At 41.5% G+C, this 22,500-nt stretch overlaps 2 protein-coding genes across 2 annotated transcripts in view; both read right to left on the bottom strand.

Annotated features, from left to right (window-relative positions):
• The window catches only part of LOC133548078 (CD48 antigen-like), a 183,213-nt gene that overhangs the window by 87,632 nt on the left and 73,081 nt on the right, over positions 1-22,500 (bottom strand). The gene's annotated exons all lie outside the window — the stretch shown is intronic.
• The window catches only part of LOC133548221 (AP-2 complex subunit alpha-2-like), a 44,705-nt gene that overhangs the window by 11,470 nt on the left and 10,735 nt on the right, over positions 1-22,500 (bottom strand). Inside the window, exons 4-15 of the mRNA XM_061893536.1 lie at positions 17,445-17,638; positions 17,198-17,327; positions 17,015-17,116; positions 16,830-16,938; positions 12,019-12,169; positions 11,766-11,934; positions 11,540-11,677; positions 11,281-11,463; positions 11,112-11,209; positions 4,465-4,696; positions 4,214-4,387; positions 2,967-3,053 (exon numbers count right to left, since the gene is read on the bottom strand). Of these exons, the coding sequence (XP_061749520.1) occupies positions 2,967-3,053; positions 4,214-4,387; positions 4,465-4,696; positions 11,112-11,209; positions 11,281-11,463; positions 11,540-11,677; positions 11,766-11,934; positions 12,019-12,169; positions 16,830-16,938; positions 17,015-17,116; positions 17,198-17,327; positions 17,445-17,638 (1,767 nt within the window). The remainder of the gene's footprint in view (positions 1-2,966; positions 3,054-4,213; positions 4,388-4,464; positions 4,697-11,111; positions 11,210-11,280; positions 11,464-11,539; positions 11,678-11,765; positions 11,935-12,018; positions 12,170-16,829; positions 16,939-17,014; positions 17,117-17,197; positions 17,328-17,444; positions 17,639-22,500) is intronic.

Here is a 22,500-nt window from a genome sequence, read left to right as displayed (position 1 = left end):
GTTTTAGCAATCAAGAACATTTCAGTTTTTTTTATCCTTCCTTGTGGGGACATTGTTGATTGTCATGTCATGTTCGGATGTACTTTGTGTACACTATCTTTGCTCCACAGTAAGTCTTTGCTGTCGTCCAGCATTCTGTTTTTGTTTACTTTGTAGCCAATTCAGTTTTAGTTTTGTTCTGCGTAGTCTTCCTTAAGCTTCAATGCCTTTTCTTAGGGGCACTCACTTTTAGTTTATGTTTGGTTTAAGCATTAGACACCTTATTACCTGCACACTGCCTCCCGCTGTTCCCGACATCTACAGAGCAATTAGCTACCGGCTGCCACCTACTGATATGGAAGAGTATTACACGGTTACTCTGCCGAGCTCTAGACAGCACCGACACTCAACAACACCACATAATTTGCAGAATATAATTACTGATTTGCAAAAAATATTTTTAATCCCAATCGGTGAAATTAGATAATCTCCCACAGCACACCAGACTGTATCTCACGGCACACTAGTGTGCCGCGGCACAGTGGTTGAAAAACACTGATCTATGGTGTGCAGAAAATGAGTTCAAAAGTAAGTCAAAGAGTGTAGAAAAACCCCTGGATGAGTCTAGTCGCGACTCTTCGCGTTCCACACACAACAGATGTGTTCAATGTGCAAGGTAAAGTTCAAATAGTGTGATCTAACTGTCAAGTGCACTAGTTGCCTCTGCTGGTAGACTGGAGAATGACTAATAAATGTTGGCACGCATTATTTTTAGCGTGACAACTTCTCCTTAGAACCTCAGTAGTTAAAATTAAACTTAAAGTACTGATGATTGTCACACACACACTCGGTGTGGCGAAATCATTCCCTGATTAGGACTTACTCAGTTACTGCAACATTTGGCACACTAGAATAACCTAATGAGGAGCAAAACAGCCTGATAACTCGGGTTGGGCATCGAGCACAGATCGAACCTGGGACTTACATTCTGTTTCTCCTGAAACGTTTTGATGCTCAGTCCATAGATAGAACTATACACGATTACCATATTTTATAAAGGAACACTTAAAATCCTTTCCTTTTCTCAAAAATCAACACTGCGCCTTAAGACCCGGTGCACGTAATGTACATATTATTCTGGTAGTGCTTATCAACCACAAAACAATTTTGTCTGGTACATGATGTAATAATAAGTGTGACCAGTAGATGATACTGTGGAGTAAAGTGAAGTGAATTATATTTGTATAGCGCTTACTCTAGTGACTCAAAGCGCTTTTACAGAGGTGTAATATCTAAGTTACATTTAAAGCAGTGTGGGTGGCACTGGGGACAGGTGGGTAAAGTGTCTTGCCCAAGGACACAACAGCAGTGACTAGGATGGCGGAGGCGGGGATCGAACCTGGAACCTTCAAGTTGCTGGCACGGCCACTCTACCAACCGAACTATACCGTGGACTCTGTTGGCTGTTCAATACATGACGCGAGCAAGCAACACCAAAACGTTTATGTTTCATTGAGAATATAGTACATTTCGGCACACAAAATGTCAAAATTAGAGATGTCCCATAATATCGGGCTGCCGATGTTATCGGCCGATAAATGCTTTAAAATGTAGTATCGGAAATTATCGCTATCGGTTTCAAAAAGTAAAATTTATGACTTTTTAAAACGTTGCTGTACGGCGCGGTACACGGACGTAGGGAGAAGTACAGAGCGCCGATAAACCGTAAAGGCACTGCCTTTGCGTGCCGGCCCAATCATGTAATATCTACGTCTTTTCACACAGACACAAGTGAATGCAATCATGCTTGGTCAACAGCCATACAGGTCACACTGAGGGTGGCCGTAAAAACAACTTTAACACTGTTACTAAAATGCGGCACACTGTGAACCCACACCAAACAACAATGACAAACACAATTCGGGAGAACATCCGCGCCGTAACACAGCATAAACACAACAGAACAAATACCCTGAAACCCCTTGCAGCACTGACTCTTCCGGGACGCTACAATACACACACCCCGGTCCCCCCAACCCTGCCCAACTCAACCTCCTCATACTCTCTCAGGGAGAGCATGTCACAAATTAAAAGCTGCTGTTTTGAGGCTCGGGATCTTTCTGTGTGGAGTTTGCATGTTCTCCCCGTGAATGCGTGGGTTCCCTCCGGGTACTCCGGCTTCCTCCCACTTCCAAAGACATGCACCTGGGGATAGGTTGATTGGCAACATTAAATTGGCCTTAGTATGTGAATGTGAGTGTGAATGTTGTCTGTCTATCTGTGTTGGCCCTGCGATGAGGTGGCGACTTGTCCAGGGTGTACCCCGCCTTCCGCCCGATTGTAGCTCAGATAGGCGCCAGCGACCCCGAAAGGGAATAAGCGGTAGAAAATGGATGGATGGATGGATGTTTTGAGGCATGTTAAAAACAATTATGCACTTTGTGACTTCAATAATAAATAGGGCAGTGCCACGTTGGCATTTTTTTTCCATAACTTGAGTTGATTTATTTTGGAAAACCTTGTTACATTGTTTAATGCATCCAGCGGGGCATCACAACAAAATTAGGCATAATAATGTGTTAATTCCACAACTGTATACAGTATATGGGTATGGGTTGATATCGGAATCGGTAATTAAGAGTTGGACAATATTGGAATATTGGCAAAAAAGCCATTATCTGATGTCTCTAAACAGAAGAGTAGTACGTCATTTTCTGCTCACTCTCTACACTCCCTCTCACTTGATTTAATGCCACGCTCAAGTTGCTTGACCGTTGTGTGACTTAAGCTGCAAAGAAGAAAAAACAGACGTGACGTCACATGCAAGCAATCCAGCTATGAAGCAAATATCCCATGTGATTTGTCGATGTCATAATGTTATAATGTGGGCCGTGTTTGATTTTGTTTGTAGAATAGGCCACGGGGCACACTTAGGACACCCCTTGTGTACCTAATAAAGTGGCTTATAGCATGCAGTATGCATATACCATCGTGCCAGCAGAGAGCATGATGGGACAAGAGGGAGCAGGGCGGGGTCGGTTGGCGAGAAGCACCGTCATCATCGGAGGGGAAGACTGAAGGGGGAGGAAAGGAGGAATGGAGCAAAGAGGAAGTGAAGGTCAGAAAGTAGACGGGAGGAAAGTGACTCATGGGAGAGTGACTGATGTGTTCACACCAAACTAACTCGTGCAAAAACACAGAGTCACACTGAGGAAATGACACGGTGGCCTTTCTTAAAAAAATATTGCCATTGCATCAGGTAATTCAGGTTTAACAGTTTGATACTGGAATGATGAATTCCTATGAGAGAAATGGTTTCAACATACTAGGGATGTAACGGTAGACAAAAAATTTGGTTCGCTATGTACCTTGGTTTAGAGGTCACGGTTCGGTTCATTTTTGGTACAGTAAGAAAACAACAAAATATACATTTTTGGGTTATTTACCAAATTTGTAAACAATGGCTTTATCCTTTTAACATTGGGAACACTTTAATAATTCTGCCCACGTTAATCAACATTAAACTGCCTCAACTTGTTGCTCGGATTAAATAAAAGGACAAAACTTCTTCTACATATAAAAAGTGCAACATTAAACAGTTTCAAGTCAACTCATCATGCTTCATTTATCACAGCATTTGTGAAGCCTGTAGTTGATTTTTATTATGTAAATGTTGTATTTTTATCAACATGTGACAGCAGGGACCCTGCCATTCAAAGCTTTTCTGTCCGTAAAACACACACTCACACGCAGTCACACACACACTGCAAAATGAGCTAACGTTACGCTAAAAGCTAATTAGCCTTCACCTCAAGCCAGAACTGTGAGCGAGCTGAGCTGCAGCTTACGTTTCCAGAAGGTCAACGGGCTCATAGTGATGTTAGTAGTAGTTGACTGGGAGGTGTTTATTATCATTTGGGGAGAGTACGCTGCCTTATGCTCACCTGCTAAACACCTATCTGCTCGACGCTGAAGCGTTTACTACATGCGCTCTGAATACGCACTGCTGATTGGCTATTACCGCTATATATGTAACTAGCTTAGAAACTCGTTTGGTACACCTCCGTACCAAACCGAAAACCCCGTACCGAAACGGTTCAATACAAATACACATACCGTTACACCCCTACAACATACTGAGAAATGTGCTGGTAAGTGTTTGGTGGGAACACAGCATTGGTGGGTTTTTTTTAAAGACAGGAGTGGTCACATGACCATGCGATTGTGGCGTTACCGTGTTGGCGGTGCTGGTTGTATCAGCGCTGACGCTGTGCTCTGTGCCGCCGTTCATGTTGCGGCGTGTGTCGTCGGTGTCGGGCAGGTTGCCGGGTCCCTTCTTCTTCTTCAGCTTGGCCAGGATAGACGACTCTCTCTCCGGGAAGGGCGGCATCTCCTCCAAGATGGTGGCCTGAAGAGGGAGAGTCACAGTTGAAGCGGGGAAGCGAGCGCGCCTGTGGCCGCGCCGCCGCCCCGCCCGTGACGGACCAGGATGTCGGTGGTGGCGATGCTGCTGAGCCTCAGGTACTCCACAGCTCTCTGCTGGAGCTCCACGTCGGCGTTGCGGAGCTGGCTGTCTGAGCGCAGCACGTCCTGGATGGTGGTCTTCACCTCTGGGAACAGGTTGATGAACTTGATGTAGGCGGACAGCAGCAGAGCTCGCGTGGGCACCGAGCACAGGTGGAACTTGGAGTGGAGGAGGTTGAACTGGACCAGGGGGCTGAAGAAGACCACATGACACAAACTTGTTATTGGAATTCATATGCATAGGAACTAGAGATGTGCGATAATGGCTTTTTTTACCGATATTCCGATATTGTCCAACTCTTAATTACCGATATCAACCGATACCGATATATACAGTCGTGGAATTAACACATTATTACGCCTAATTTTGTTGTGATGCCCCGCTGGATGCATTAAACAATCTAACAAGGGTTTCCAAAATAAATCAACTCAAGTTATGGAAAAATGCCAACATGGCACTGCCATATTTATTATTGAAGTTACAAAGGGCATTATTTTTTTTAATCTGCCACAAAACAGCAGCTTGGAATTGGAACATGCTCTCCCTGAGAGAGACTATGAGGAGGTTGAGATGTGTGTGTGTGTGGGGGGGGGGGGGGGGGGGGGGGGGTGTAGCAGGGTGTGTATATCGTAGCGTCCCAGAAGAGTTAGTGCTGCAAGGGGGTCTGGGTATTTGTTCTGTTGCTGTTATGCTGTGTTACGGTGCGGATGTTCTCCCGAAATGTGTTTGTCGTTCTTGTTTGGTGTGGGTTCAAAGTGTGGCGCATATTTGTAACAGTGTTAAAGTTGTTTATACGGCCACCCTCAGCGTGACCTGTATGGCTGTTGAACAAGTATGTATTGCATTCACTGTGTGAAAAGCCGTAGATATCATGTGACTGGGCCGGCACGCAATGGAAGTGCCTTTAAGATTTATTGGCGCTCTGTACCTCTCCCTATGTTCGTGTACACAGCGGCGTTTTAAAAAGTCATAAATTTTACTTTGTGAAACAGATACCGATAATTACGAAACTGATACCGATAATGTCCGATATTACATTTTAAAGTATTTATCGGCCAATAATATCAGCAGTCCGATTTTATCGGACATCCCTAATAGGAACCTGGATTTCTATTAAAGCATGGGTCCTATAATGTGGTCATGTATTGTATTAACACTATCACTTATCAGCGTGAAACGACAACAGCAACATAACTACGGTTTAGTTGCACGTCATTAAAACATGCAGACAGTGGCTTCCTGGTCAGTGCAAAGTAGGGATGCAAAGATTACCTACCAGTAATAAAGATAACCACAGTAAAACTCCCGACAGTTAGTATCACCGTTTTAAAAGTGTCATAATTAGATTTATTTTTTCTACATTTAAAACTCTTCCTTGTAGTCTACCTAAAATGTAATTGTGGTGCTTTGGTCAAAACTGTGAATAGATTATGTTTAACAGACATCTTCAAGTTCATTTCTGATTTGCATGCCTCAATTTCGACTGCATCTGTTGCCTTTCAGCCACGTTGTAGTTTTCAGAACATCCATTTGCAATCTATTGACATACAGTATATAAGTTCGAAATATACCTACTCGAGCTGGGCGATATAGTGAATTATATTTATATAGTGAATTATATTTATATAACGCTTTTCTCTAGTGACTCAAAGCGCTTTACATATTGAAACCCAATATCTAAGTTACATTTAAACCAGTGTGTGGCACTGGGAGCAGGTGGGTAAAGTGTCTTGCCCAAGGACACAACGGCAGTGACTACGATGGCGGAAGCGGGAATCGAACCTGCAACCCTCAAGTTGCTGGCACGGCCACTCTACCAACCGAGCTATATCGCGGGTTTGTCTCTGTGCGATATTGAAAATTACTACATTGTGATATTCGGGTATACGTTCTCACGCAGTTGCTTTTAGCTGCTGGCATTACACTGCAGGCTCTTTTCAATCTTTCTTGCCTCTGCTTCTCACAGACAGCAAGCGCACCTTCTTACATACGTCCAATACATGTACACCCTCACGGAGCAGAGAGTTAGCAGTGTGGGTAATGTTAGCCGTGATGCTAGCGGGGCCGTGCGAGTGGTAATACGAGAGAGAGAAGGTGCGAATTTGGTAACAAATGAAGGACGAATTAATTCCCAATAAAAACAGCAGGGGGTCCATCGTCTGGCGGTGGTTTAGCTTCAAGTGGGACTATGTCGAACAGACAAACGTAATTTGTCAAGTGTGGGGCAAAAAGTGTTGCTACAAAAAGTAGCATTACTCCAAATACGTAGCATCATTTGAAAAGTCCCCTGCTAGAGAATGCAGAGTGCTCCATTCGGTGCCATACCAACAAAATGCGGAGGCAACCATTTCCACATCAACACCATATGAAAATAATTGTGACCAACATAAGGAGATAACGTCCGCAGTAAGCTCCCACATAGCGATCTGATTTCCTATGATGCAGCCCATTTTTATTTGACAGTTATTGAAATATCTTGTGTGACATCATGCACAAAAGTGCACTAATAGCTTGTTTTAAAATGTCTCTGACAATCTTGCACTTTCTGTTTTGAAATGACATGAATGGTTGTGCCACTGCTTAATAACTGTTTAATAAATACAGTTTTGGTCAATTGACTTAGTTGGGATTTCCTTCTCTGCATGAAAGTTTAAAATGAGCATATATTCATGCAGTATGCACAAGAATGTTTTAATGTAGACACATATAATCCTCATACTGCTGTGATTATATGCATCAAATGTTCATTCCAGGCTAAGGCAAAAAAATCGAGACGGCGCAGTGGGAGAGTGGCCGTGCGCAACCCGAGGGTCCCTGGTTCAAATCCCACCTAGTACCAACCTCGTCACGTTCGTTGTGTCCTGAGCAAGACACTTCACCCTTGCTCCTGATGGGTGCTGGTCGGCGCCTTGCATGGCAGCTCCCTCTATCAGTGTGTGAATGTGTGTGTGAATGGGTAAATGTGGAAGTAGTGTCAAAGCGCTTTGAGTACCTTGAAGGTAGAAAAGCGCTATACAAGTACAACCCATTTATTTATTTATCATTTATATTGTGTATCGTGATATGGCCTAAAAATATCGAGATACTATAAATGGCCATATCGCCCAGCCTTGATATCTACTTTGTATTAGAAATCAAGGCTCCATATCTACTTTGTATTAGAAATGGAAACACCGGAGGATACCCCACAACAAAAGGTATGGACAAAAATAAGGCACTTATTGACTACAAAGACAGAGTACAATGTTGGACTCACACAAAGTTCTTGGGGTAAATCTCTACCGGATATGGAGATATTCGCTGACGTCACCAATTGGAAAAACAAGACGAATTTGGCAACTTCCAAATGGCTTGTTTGACGGAAGCATGCAGGAAGGCAAAATTGTGTTATATTTCTCTGAAATACCTCCATAGTTTGATTTCCCATTTTTGGGACTTACCATATTTTTTCGGACCTTAGGACGCACCGGATTATAAGGCACACTGCCGATGAGAGAGTCTATTTTCATTCAAAAGACGCACCGTTTTAAAAGGTGAATTAAGAGGGTTCATATTGTGATTTGTTTTATAAATGTAAAAGACTTCCTTGTGGTCTACATAACGTGTAATGGTGGTTCTGTGGTCAAAATGTTGCATAGATTGTTTTACAAACTATCTTTAAGCCGTTTCCGAATCACCGTCTTGTCGGCGCTCTTATTTACAAGCCTCCACTTACACAGTATCTTCCTCCTCGTCATCTTTGTTGTACCGGTACTTTTTAGCACTTCCATATAGTCTACTGACAGATATAAGACAGAAATGTACACTACTTTATATTAGAAATGGCAACAGCGGCGGATGAATAGCCCACAAAAAGAGGACAGAGAAAAAGAAAGAGCTTATTGACGACAGCGTGGACGACAACGGCGGACACGCGCACATTTTCGGGACCTATGCCAGATCCCAAATATACATCAGCAGGAACCAGCAGGTAAGTTGGTTTTGCATAACAGGTTGAAAACAACACACCAGATAACGTCTCCAATAGGTGCCATTCGGGGTCCTTATATACACACACCATAAGAATATCCATAGGCACACTACTTCTGACTAAAGTAGCCGTAATGCGGCTACAATCCATCAAGCGGTGCGGCTCCGTAGCTTACCAAAGTCGTACTAAAAAATGTTGACAGATTTTTGAGCGCCGTGTGAAACGTTCTATATTCTCAATTAAACATCCAAGTTTAACCTGTACTTGAAGGCATCATTTATTGAACAGGCATCAGCTTGCAGTTCATACTGACAATCATTGGTACTTTAAATTTAAAGTATGTCTTATGTGTGACTGCCATCTACTGGACAAACTTATCATTACAACATGAAACAAATAAAATTGCTTTGAGATTGATAAATACATTCAGAATTAATCAGTCCATTAGGCGCACCGGTTATAAGGCGCACTGTCGATTTTAGAGACAATGAAAGGATTTTAAGTGCGCCTTATCAGTCCAAAAATACAGTATGCAGATCTCAAATAAACAAACAGGTACCAAAAGATAGGAAAAGTTGGTTTTGCTTAATAGGTCCCCATTAAATTCAAATTACCAAAAAAACGTGACTGATTAACTGATAGACGTACCAGCTCAATAGCTGAAATGCTAACATGAAAACAGGAGACGTACACGTCTTTCCCCGTTAAGAAAGGATATACCCAATATAAACATATACAAACACATTTCTGTCTGAGTAACTAAACTCATCATTTGTGCACATTGAACTTAGAAGCTGTGCTCTCTTAGAACTGAGTGGTCATTCTTTACCAGACAAAGGTGTTTTTACGATGACTCCAGGGACCACTGAACAGAGTAAGACGCCACTAAGCCCGCCAGAAGTAATAAATGATAATATTCATTTAATTTGTTACAGACTCTTTATTTAAATACATCTTTAAGCGCTAGAGTACAAATTTAAACAATACCAACTTAGCCATCAAAACAGACACAATATTGACAAAAGTAGTGGGTCTACTTATTTTATTTTAATTTTTTATTAACTTGGTCAAAATATGTCTGTTTGTAGAAGCACTTTTTGAGAGCATTCAACGAGCAATAATATTGATATCCATGATAATTTTGGTCACCTATATGAAATTTTCAGATCGTTACAATCCTCGTGCAAAAAAAGCTTCAAAATAGAATCATGGTAGTACAAACCTGAATTTTACCAGAGTAACTAACAAAATGATGTCCACAAGCTTCTGCAGGTTTGCGGTTGCCAGCAATTCTCCTTAAAGGGGAACTGCACTTTTTTTGGAATATTGCCTATCGTTCACAATCGTTATGAAATACATGACGATGGATGCTTTTTTTAAATGCATTATAAATATTAAATGAATGTATCAAAAGTTTGCTTACAATGGAGCCTGTGGGAGCCGCTCAATTCTGCCTATAAATCCATTAAAAAGATCCAAACACCTCCATTGAGGTTTGACATACATTATGTAAGTATATATGTAATGTAGCAACGGACACATTCATAACATTTAAGCATAAACAAAGCATTAATTTAAAAAACGCATCACAACGCTTGCTTTTTCTTTCTTCTTTTGATCACTGATTATTACTCGCTTCATGAGAGCCAACAAACATAAAAAATATTACTTACTGTACAAGGTCATATATTCCCGTTTAGATTAAGAATGACTCATAATCCTTGCAAAGAAAAGGGGTTGGGGCGGGTGGGGGGGCAAGCGTCTAGCGGTATAGCTCAGTTGGTAGAGTGGCCGTGCCAGCAACTTGAGAGTTGCAGGTTCGATTCCCGCATCCGCCATCCTAGTCACTGCCGTTGTGTCCTTGGGCAAGACACTTTACTCACCTGCTCCCAGTGCCACCCACACTGGTTTAAATGTAACTTAGATATTGGGTTTCACTATGTAAAGCGCTTTGAGTCACTAGAGAAAAGCGCTATATAAATATAATTCACTTCACTTCACTTTTGGTGTTGTCCTTGCCAGCTTCGGGTCCTAAATGGCTGTCAAAGTGTACCAACTTTTCGGAATACCTATTCAGACTTCTTCTGTCCAGGTGGGAAGCATGATTTATTATCTAGAGTAAATTTACAGGAGAAAGAAAGCGAGAAAGCAGCAGACCACTCGATGATGTAAACATGTGCACAGACAGTAGCTATAATAGTTTGTCTGCATTAATGCTTGTAATAATAATAATATCACAAATAATTGGTTAATATTCAAATCACAAAATGTAAAAGGAGTATTGTTGGCATTTTTTGAATGGCTATTTATTTAAATTTTATGGGCGAAATAGAGGCGCTCCCTTTAGTTCTGCTGTAAGCGGACTGCATTAAAAAAGTCCATCCGTCGTCGTGCCTTTCATGATTGTGAACCATAAGCAAAATTCCCAAAAAATTGCAGTTCCCCTTTAAGTCTCTGGCCAAAGTTACAAATAATTGATATAACAATGGCTAGTTTCAGTTTCCATTATGTCGACAACCGCTTATGTTGACGTCTGTTTTTTTCTCTTTAAGTTAGAGGCACAGAGGTCCGCGCTATACTGAGACATTGTAGAAAAGTACATTTATATTCAAAGCAATAATAAATAAGTGTTTGCACCTGGATCGCGGGTCACCAGCAATCAGGTTCCCAAACTCTCCCAGGATGTAACCTCCCACTTTGACCAGGTTCTCATGGCAGGCAGGTCTTTGAAGAGCCTAAGAGAGTTCCAGAAGCATTAGACAAAAGTTCAGGACATCATTTCAGATCTGGCTGACTCCAAGCTCACTTCAAACACAGTCTTGGCAGCATAGCCTTGGACGTCGTCATGGTTTATGACAATCTGGATGACGCGGTACCACACCTCCTCGCTGACGTGGTCTCCTGCCATGCGGATGAGGTTGAGGATGGTGTCTACGTACCAAGTGTAGTCCACGGCGTACTTCTCTGCCAGGATGGCCACCTTCAGCACCTGAAGGGGAAATAGCTAGGAAACTGAGTAAATGGGAGGGACCGGGCGCTGAACGGCGGCTGTATGAATGACGCACTATTTCCTCTCTGATGGAGTAGTCGGCGGTCTCCAAGTAGCTCAGCATCTCGGCCACAATCTGCTTAGCGTTGCTGCGGTCGCACATGGCGTAGAGAAGGTCCACCGCCCGCTGGCGAACGCTCACGTCCCGCTCCGTCTAGCAAAAACCCACGTGAGGAAGATTGTCCTGCCAGTATGTCCCAGGTGCACTAAGCCATGCACATTAAAGGAGATGCGTCAGTCACCTTTAAAGCATTAATCACAGTTTCCATGTGCGTCTTCACGGCCTCGTGGGAAAACTCCGAGCTGGCCAGCGTGCACATGCTCTCCAAGGCCAGATATCGCAAGTTGGTCTCCCTGTGCTGCAGGAACTGACCCAGCTGGTTGCACGCTCGTACCAACAGGGTGGGCTCACTGGGGTGACGCACAGGACACAAGTGTTTGCAGGGGGAGCACCAAATAGGACTTGCCATACCCTCAACTGGGAGCGCTACCCACCTGTCGTGGTGGATGATGAGTGAAATAGCTTCAAACAGGACAGCGTTCTTTGCATTGGAGTGTTGGACCTTTTTGGACTTGGGGGGCTCCTGGGCTTTGTTCAATATGGTCTCCAGGCATTCTGTCAGACGGCTTCGCAACGCAGCGTCCTCTGTGTCGGACAAAAGCAACCTAGTTACTTACTGCCTTTTGACAGTCAAACGGTCCTGGGGTCTCAGTTGTATGACATCACATCTAAGTAGGGATGGGTACCATTAACATTTTCACCTAATACGGTAACAACTCCCGGGATCTGGGAATAAATATTGGTACTTAAAAGTACCAATTTTTGACAATTCTGTGCTTAAGATAATAAAATCTATTATTTTATTGCAACATTTAATAAAAGAGGGCAGCATGTTGGGTACAGGGGTTAGTGTATGTGCCTCACAATACGAAGGTCCTGAGTAGTCCGGAGTTCAATCCTGGGCTCGGGATCTTTCTGTATGGAGTTTGCATGTTCTCCCCGTGACTGCGTGGGTTCCCTCCGGCCTCCTCCCACCACCAAAAACATGCACCTGGGGATAGGTTGATTGGCAACACTAAATTTGCCCTAGTGTGTGAATGTGAGTGTGAATGTTGTCTGTCCATCTGTGTTGGCCCTGTGATACGGTAGAAACTTGTCCAGGGTGTACACCGCCTTCTGCCCGAATGCAGCATTTTGTACCCGAAAGCGGTACAAAATGGATGGATGGATGGCATTTAAAAAAAGAGTTGAGAACTGAGAGATTATGAGAACTGCTGTCCAATTGTTACATCGTGTTTCATTGTGACATTTCTGAGTCTCATTTGCAGACACTAAGTTACAGTTGCACGTCCAAGACGTTAGATAGCAGGAGAGCACGCATGGTTTCCCCTTAATGTATTTGATTGGGGCAGTGAGGCACAAATACATATTAGCCACCACACCTAATAAAATAAAATAAATATAAAAGTATGGTAGCGTCCAGAAGAAAACAAATACTAACACCGTTTTTTAATGTTTTATTTGATCTTTTATTGCCAATTTTATGCCAACATCGGTGCGGCGTCTTCAGTAATGTGGACGCTGTATCGATCTGTTGTGGTGAAGAAGGAGCCGAGCTGCAAGGCAAAGCTCTCAATTTACCGGCCGATCTACGTTCCCATCCTCACCTATGATGAGTGAAATGGCTTCAAACAGGACAGCGTTCTTTGCATTGGAGTGTTGGACCTTTTTGGACTTGGGGGGCTCCTGGGCTTTGTTCAATATGGTCTCCAGGCATTCTGTCAGACGGCTTCGCAACGCAGCGTCCTCTGTGTGTCATGAGCTTTGGGTTATGACCGAAAGGACAAGATCACGGGTACAAGCGGCCGAAATGACTTTCCTCTGCTGGGTGGCGGGGCTCTCCCTTAGAGATAGGGTGAGAAGTTCTGTCATCTGGGAGGAGCTCAAAGTAAAGCCGCTGCTCCTCCACACCTAGAAGAGCCAGATGAGGTGGTTTGGGCATCTGGTCAGGATGCCACCCGAACGCCTCCCTAGGGAGGTGTTTAGGGCACGTCCAACCGGTAGGAGGCCACGGGGAAGACCCAGGACACGTTGGGAAGACTATGTCTCCCGGCGGGCCTGGGAACTCCTCAGCATCCCCCGGGAAGAGCTGGACGAAGTGGCTAGGGAGACGAAAGTCTGGGCTTCCTTGCATAGGCTGCTGCCCCCGCGATCCGACCACGGATAAGCGGAAGAAGATGGATGGATGCTAACAACAGGCCCAATTCCAACAAGTATTTCCTGCGTGCACAAACGTGTGCCTCTGTGCTGCACTCCTAGACACAAAACACTTCTTTATTTTTCGCCGACACGTTTTCCACAGACCATAGGAAAATGACCATCATAACACACAAACATACACATTACCACTAGGAGGTAGTTACAGTATGAATGGCTATACAGTCTATCATCAATCAATCAATGTTTGCTTATATAGCCCTAAATCACTAGTGTCTCAAAGGGCTGCACAAACCACCACGACATCCTCGGTAGGCCCACATAAGGGCAAGGAAAACTCACACCCAGTGGGACGTCGGTGACAATGATGACTATGAGAACCTTAGAGAGGAGGAAAGCAATGGATGTCGAGCGGATCTAACATGATACTGTGAAAGTTCAATCCACAATGGATCCAACACAGTCGCGAGAGTCCAGTCCAAAGAGGATCCAAGACACAGCAGCGAGAGTCCCGTCTACAGCTCTTTGCGCACTATTGACTACTGATGCACTAAAAATTTGGCCAAAAAGAGACGTACTTTAATCAGCAAAACAGTGCTCTCGAAACCGAAAGGTGTGATGACGTACGCTATACGCGCTGGGTTGTCTGGAGTCGAGCCGGCGTGTGCACGCTGTGGACGTACTTCAATATATCCGAGATACACCCGTGGACAGCGAGCGTATAAAAATAATAATACATTTTACTTATAAGGCGCCTTTCTGGGCACTCAAAACAATAAAATCAATTGGACAAAAACAACAACCACAAGAAATTGTTTGATAAGATTTACAGTGAATAAGCAGTGATGAATAGGTGTGTGTTGAGTCTGGATTTGAAGAGGGATATTGAGTCTAAGTTACGAAGGTCTGATGATAATGAGTTTCAAAGATGAGGGGCAGAGCGGCTGAAAGCTCGGGCACACGATGGACAGTTTAAATAAGGGGTCAGTGAGATGGATGGATGAAGAAGATCTTAGGGAACGTGAGGGCGTGGTGGGTGATATACAGGAAGACCGCTGTTTACGTGACATACCCGTGGACAGCGATCTTCACAAATTCAGATGACATTGGCGGCTTTTAATGAGAAAACTGGCAGATTTTAATGAGAGAACTGGCGGTGTTTAATGAGAAACGCAGCGTGAAGCAAGTGTGACGTCAGGCTCTCTGCAGCTCAAGTCACTTTTTGCATCGAGCGACAAAAGTAAAGGGTTTCTAAGTACAGTCTCCGAAAAAAAACAAATATAAATGCTAAATTTATTGCAAGTCGTTATTACAGAAAGTGACAAAAAGGATTGGAAATATCGCCCAAAAAAAAAATTCTAAACAAAGTACAATGAGCAGCAACAATTTCAAAATAGAACAAAAACGATATTATGTAAAAAAAATATTTCTATGTTACTATTATATTTAACATATTTTTTGCCTTTTTTGAAGGATATATGCATCACAGCAAATCATGTGATGACATCATACAAACCACGCTCATAATCCACACCCCAACGACGCAGATATTTTGGCAATTTAGGGGAAACCCTGGTCGGGATGTCAAACTTTCTTTCATTGAGGGCCACATCGCAGTTTTGGCTGGATTCAGAGGGCCACATGTAACAGTGAATAATATATGAATATAAACGAATAAAGATTTTCCTCATGATATTGTTACATAATTGTCTATGCATTACTTTTTTTTTTACATACACTTAAAATACCTCGCAGCTCAGTTGCTTGATTATTACTATAAAATGTACACTGTTTTTACAGCTACTAGCGTAAGTAGAGAAACAGTACAAATGTTTTTAACGGTAAAATTCTGGCAACGGAGCTGCCAGTTTTTTACCATAAAACATAAAGTTGGTTTTACAGTATACAGTGTGGAGTGAAAAAACAATACCGCGTTTTTTGTTTTTTTTCCTGGCGATTCATCTGCCGTTTTTTTTTTTACCGTAAAGTCTATTTTTATTTTTACAGTGTACAATTTGGTGGATAATTTGCTTTGAAATCATAATACAGACATTTAAGTATTTAATGTCATTTGAATTATTAGATAATATTAAAGTTTAAATGATATTACTGTAAACTGCTTTTTTTCTTGGTGTGAAAAACTTTTGCTCAGTGTATAAAATGGGTATTAAGATTTTTTTATTTATATATACAGACTGAAATCATTTAGTGCATAATATGTATAATTTATTATTTTCATTATTTCAGTTTTACTTTTCTTATTGTATGCAAAAATCTGCACTGCAACCACTTAATTTCCCTGTTATTGGATGCAAGGAGGTGGCGACTTGTCCAGGGTGTATTCTGCCTTCTGTCTGATTGTAGCTGAGATAGGCTCCAGCACCCCCTCGACCTCAAAAGGGACCAGCAGTAGAAAATGGATGGTTGGATGGATGGATGAATAAAAGTCTGTCCTATTCTATGTATATTTTTCTGTCAAAATGGAAAACACAACAAATACATTTTGTAACAAAATATAAAGTATTTTATTGACGTGTATTATTTCCAAGCTTTTGCGGGTCATATAAAATGACGAGGCAGGCCACATCTGGTGGGCTTTGAGTTTGACACTTGCGCAGTAGTGTATAGTTTATGGTGTTCTTTTTTGTTGCGCCCTAAAAAGTGTTAGTACTGTAAGTAAGCACCAGCTTTTTGATTGTAACCTGTATCTTAGTTGTAGTTTTCATTCACAAATTTGGAGTGTTGAAATCGGCATTAAAAAATGTGCTTATGCATGTCAATGGCAATGCCAATGTATATTAGCATGAAGATAACACATTTTTGGAAAGGTGGAGCCTTGGTTTACTTACGTTGGAGCGTTTTGTGAGGAAAATTACTTTGTTGGTATTGAAAATTGCAACATTAACAAGAGGTAGTTTGAGCCCTAAGTACCCAAGTGTTGCATCACGTGCAAGCCAGGTACTGAAATAGGGCACCGTTGGATTTTACGCAAAACGGTGGAAGCCAAAATAGTACCGGATTGCGTACCCATCCCTTCACTGTGCATGTTGAACTGTAGCATAAACGTTATATAGGAAGACTGATTTACCAGGCGGAGGGTAGCACTGCAGTAGTCGCAGTAGTTTAACAGAGAGCCAAGGTGCTGCAACAAAGTAGTACGTGTAGTCTTGGAGGTCGATGGACGCTGACGTCACAATCTGCGTAGGAAAAGATGAGATGTTAAAACCACATTTGGGGTCGATGAAAAGTGTTTAACCGCTTAGTGAACCCCACCCTGCTCAGTCGGGCCACCGCCAGTGCCACGGAGGTTTTGAAGTCATCCGGACTCTTGTGAGCCAGCGTGGTGATGAGGCTGGTGGCTGCCGTGACGACGCCCTTAAAACAGACACACGTCGTTGTCACGTTGCACAGAGAGTATGATGATGATGATGATGATGTAGGGGTTAAGAGTCGTACCAGGTGCTGGTCGTTCAGCAGATGGACCACTCGCGCCGTCCACTCGCCCATAGGCACCAGGTCAGGTGACGTCTTGTTTAGACGGAGGAGACAGAGCGCCGCGCTCTGCTTCACGCTGTCCATGGTGTCCCTGCTCCAGACCAAAATATATTTGTTAAAACATGTACGTAGTGTGTACAAGTATGATGCAGTTGTGTTTGTGTACACACACACACACACACACACACACACACACACACACACACACCCCGCCACTAGGATGCGGGGGATTTCGGAAGCAAAGGCCTCTGCCATTTCTCGGCTGCCCACGTTGGCGATGCAGTGCAATGCGAGGTTCATGAAGGTCGGGTTGCGGCTGCCCAGGTCGTTCTTGATGGCGTTGTTGATGAGACGGATGAGGTCGCTGTTTGAGTTCACCAGCACTGAGATGAACAAGTAACCCTGAAACAAACACAGTAAAACGTTCTATGAAAAAAATAGTACTGTTTATTTTTGTCAATGCACTACAATTTATGGATGGGCGATCCAAAAATATCAAGATCTACAGCAGGGGTCACAAACGCGGTGCCCGCGGGCACCAGGTCGCCTGTAAGGACCAGATGAGTCGCCCGCTGGCCTGTTCTAAAAATAGCTCAAATAGCAGCACTTACCAATGAGCTGCCTCAATTTTTTTTATTTTATTTATTTACTTGCAAGCTAGTCTCGCTTTGCTCGACATTTTTAATTCTAAGAGAGACAAAACTCAAATAGAATTTGAAAATCCAAGAAAATATTTTAAAGACTTGGTCATCACTTGTTTGAATAAATTCATTATTTTTTTTACTTTGCTTCTTATAACTTTCAGAAAGACAATTTTACAGAAAAAATACAACCTTAAAAATAATTTTTGGATTTTAAAACACATACTTTTTTACCTTTTAAATTCCTTCCTTTTCTTTCCTGACAATTTAAATCAATGTTCAAGTAAATTTATTTTTTTATTGTAAAGAATAAATACATTTTAATTTAATTCTTAATTTTAGCTTCTGTTTTTTTTACGAAGAATATTTGTGAAATATTTCTTCAAACTTATTATGATTAAAATTCAAAAAAATCTAGAAAATCTTTACAATCAAATTTAAATCTTATTTCAAAGTCTTTTGAATTTCTTTTAAAAAAATTTTTGGGGAAAATCTAGAAGAAATAATGATTTGTCTTTGTTAGAAATATAGCTTGGTGCAATTTGTTATATATTCTAACAAAGTGCAGATTGGATTTTAACCTATTTAAAACATGTCATCAAAATTCTAAAATTAATCGTAATCAGGAAAAATTACTAATGATGTTCCATAAATTCTTTTTTTTTTTTTCAAAAAGATTCGAATTAGCTCGTTTTTCTCTTCTTTTTTTCGGTTGAATTTGGAATTTTAAAGAGTCGAAATTTAAGATAAACTATGTTTCAAAATTTAATTTAAATTTTTTTTTGTGTTTTCTCCTCTTTTAAACCGTTCAATTAAGTGTTTTTTTCATCATTTACAAAAAACCTTCCGTAAAAGGAAAAAAAATGTATGACGGAATGACAGACAGAAATACCCATTTTTTTAATATATATATATATAGATTTATTTATTAAAGGTAAATTGAGCAAATTGGCTATTTCTGGCAATTTACTTAAGTGTGTATCAAACTGGTAGCCCTTCGCATTAATCAGTACCCAAGAAGTAGCTCTTGGTTTCAAAAAGGTTGGTGACTCCTGATCTACAGTATATAATCAATATCAACATAAAACGCGTTCAATAAAAAGTTTGATTTTTTTTTTCCGCCGAAAGAAAGAGGAACTTTTTTTGATTGAATTGATTGAAACTTGTATTAGTAGATTGCACAGTACAGTACATATTCCGTACAATTGACCACTAAATGGCAACACCCGAATAAGTTTTTCAACTTGTTTAAGTCGGGTCCACGTTAATCATTTTAGATGCGTAGCAAGGTTGGTTGGTTGAACAAAAGGCACTCGCTTTCTGGTAACCGAGCAACACAGGAAGTGTACACTGATCGGTGCGAGTGACACGCTAACAGCCAAACAGGTAACAGCAACAACTATTACGTTTGGTTGCGCCATCTCGTCGCCTCGCGGTTGATTGTGAAAGTCAAAAGGAATGCTGCTGAGAACAAAAAAAATGTGGATAAAACAGGTAGTCACCTCGATAGTATAGCGTTTTTTTTTTAAATTTATTTTGAAATGGAACGCGGTCAGATCAATGAGGTCTGTAAATGATGCAAGGCGCTCATCCCCACCAAAACCGGTAATACCACACCACCTGAGCTGCACTCACCCTTTAGAGCACAGTCGTAACCTTTTAGCACTAAAACTGCAAAACATAGTTCTCGGGTTTACATTTTCACACTATTTTCTTACACTTTATTAAACATTTCCTACATATTTCTGACTTTTGCACATTGATTTTAAGAAGTTATTGTTAAATGTTTAAAGTGATTTAAAAAAATTTTTTCCATGCTTGTGTTGACATTTCTTATCCTTTCTGCCTTGATAGCTGAGGGGATTATAATCAGAGGAAGGTTACATTTTAAATACAAAAGTTTATATTTAATATATGTTTCCCATAAAAAATATAAATATTTATCACTATCAACCGATATAAAACACATGTATTGTGATACAGTTTTCAGCCGTATCGTCCAACCCTATCGTACTACGACCTATTGTTTGCTGCTCCTTCTAGACAAGCTTTATTGCAGACGGCATCTACCCATGTCTTTTTTTTATGTGTCGCAGCGGCACCTGAAGGGAATGGAACAATGTGCCATAATTACGACGGTCAGCTGGATAACAAAAAAATACCAATAGCTGTATCATTTGTCCAGAATCTTAACAATCCTCCTGAACCAACCAAATTAGGAACAGGTACCAACAATATGGGTACAGTACACGGTATACACTTGCCACTTTCAAAAAACAAACAAAATTGTGGCTAGTTGAGCAACAATCGTGTTCCCATGTTAGTTTTTACAAATTTTTACTCATTGTTTTTTATCTAGTCTGCACTTTATCTGTGTTATTATTGTTATTGGCTTCTATCTAGTTTGCACTTTGTCTGTATTATTTTTATTACCATTATTATTGACTCATATTTGCCTTATTTTATTTTCCTATTTTTAATGATGTTGGATCTGTATTGTTGTTGGGAACAAGTGTTGTAAATTAGCTTTGGCTACAAACACTATGATGCAAACATTGGATAACTGTTTCAGATGTCTATGTTTCTGTCCCTATTTCAAATAAACCTTTATATATATATATATATATATATATATATATATATACATACACACACACGCACACACACAAAATGAAGAAATTAAGTATTTGAACACCCTGCTATTTTGCAAGTTCTCCCACTTAGAAACCAGGGAGGGGTCTGAAATGTTCATGGTAGGTGCACGTCCACTGTATGAGGGATAACCTAAAAAGAAAAATCCAGAAATCACAATCTACGATTTTTTAAAATTGTATTTGTGTGATACAGCTGAAAATAAGTATTTGAACACCTATCAATCAGCTAGAATTCTGACCCTCAAAGACCTTTTAGTCCGCCTTTAAAAGTCCTCCTCCACTCCACTGTATTATCCAGAATCAGATGCACCTGTGTGAGGTCGTTAGCTGCATAAAGACACCTGTCCACCCCATACAATCAGTAAGACCCAAACATTCAGCATGGCTAAGAGCAAAGAGCTGTCCAAAGACACCAGAGACAAAATTGTACAACTCCACAAGGATGGAAAGGGCTACGGAGAAATTGCCGAGCAGCTTGGTGAAAAAAGGTCCACTGTTGGAGCAATCATTAGAAAATGGAAGAAGCCCAACATGACGGTCAAGCTCAATCGGAGTGGAGCCCCATGCAAGATATCACCTCGTGGGGTCTCAATGATGCTACGAAACTAAGACATCATGGTTTGAAATCATGCATGGCACGGATGATCCAGAGGAGTCATGGGAGAAAGTTTTGTGGACAGATGAGACTTTTTGGTCATAATTCCACTATGCGTGTTTGGAGGAAGAAGAATGATGCGTACCATCCCAAGAACACCATCCCCACTTTGAAGCATGGGGGTGGTAGCACCATGCTTTGGGGGTGTTTTTATGCTCATGGGACAGGACGACTGTACTGTATTAAGGAGAGGATAACTGCAGCCATGTATTGTGAGATTCTGGCCAAAAACCTCCTTCCCTCAGTCAGATCAGTAAAGATGAGTCGTGGCTGGATCTTCCAACATGACAATGACCCAAAGCACACAGCCAGGAAAACCAAGAAGTGTCTTCGTAAGAACCATATCAAGGTTCTGGAGTGGCCTAGCCAGTCTCCGGACCTAGATCCAATTGAAAATCTTTGGAGGGAGCTGAAAGTCTGTGTTACACAGCGACAGTCCAGAAACCTGACTGATCTAGAGAAGATCTGTGTGGAGGAGTGGGCGAAAATCCCTCCTGCAGTCTGTGCAAACCTGGTGAAGAACTACAGGAAACGTTTGACCTCTGTAATTGCAGACAAAGGCTACTCTAACAAATATTAATGTTGGTGTTCAAATACTTATTTTCAGCTGTATCACACGAATAAATTGTTAAAAAAATCATAGATTGTGATTTTATCGATTTTTTTCTTTTTAGGTTATCTCTCATACAGTGGACATGCACCTACCATGAAAATTTCAGACCCTTCCATTTGCAAAATAGCAGGGTGTTCAAATACTTATTTTCTTCACTGTATATATATATATATATATATATATATATATATATATATATATATATATTAGGGGTGGGCAAATTAATGTGTTAATTACGAGTTAACTCATCAATCTATTAACGCCGACAATTATTTGCGTATGTTGTTTACATGCTTTTATTTTGTTAACGCCTTTTCTTAACAAGATGGCGTCGCCCGGATGGGCTTCGGTGTCGAGGGGCTCTTGGTAAAGATGGAACATTTGGCAAAAATACCGGACAACTCTGCAAATTTCATGGCTGGCTTACAGCGTGGTCACTCCGGGATCACTTACGACCGCCAGACAATTCTGGATGTGGATAGATCGGGCCGTTTTGGACTGAATGACGCGTGCTTGCTAGACCGGCTAGCTAGCATGGGAATACTTTGCCGGCTACATCCAGCGACGTGTGAAGCAGCGGAGTATATGTGTTGTCTATTTATGAATAATGCAGACGAGGCGTGTTGGCTGAGTTCTTAACGTTTGCTTTCAGAGCGTGCATATCACAACATACAAGATGCCATCATGGCGACACAACCTAT

The sequence above is a fragment of the Nerophis ophidion genome, linkage group LG02 (assembly GCF_033978795.1).
Source record: "Nerophis ophidion isolate RoL-2023_Sa linkage group LG02, RoL_Noph_v1.0, whole genome shotgun sequence".
Classification (NCBI taxonomy): Eukaryota; Metazoa; Chordata; class Actinopteri; order Syngnathiformes; family Syngnathidae; genus Nerophis; species Nerophis ophidion.
This window is presented reverse-complemented; position numbering and strand designations above follow the sequence as displayed.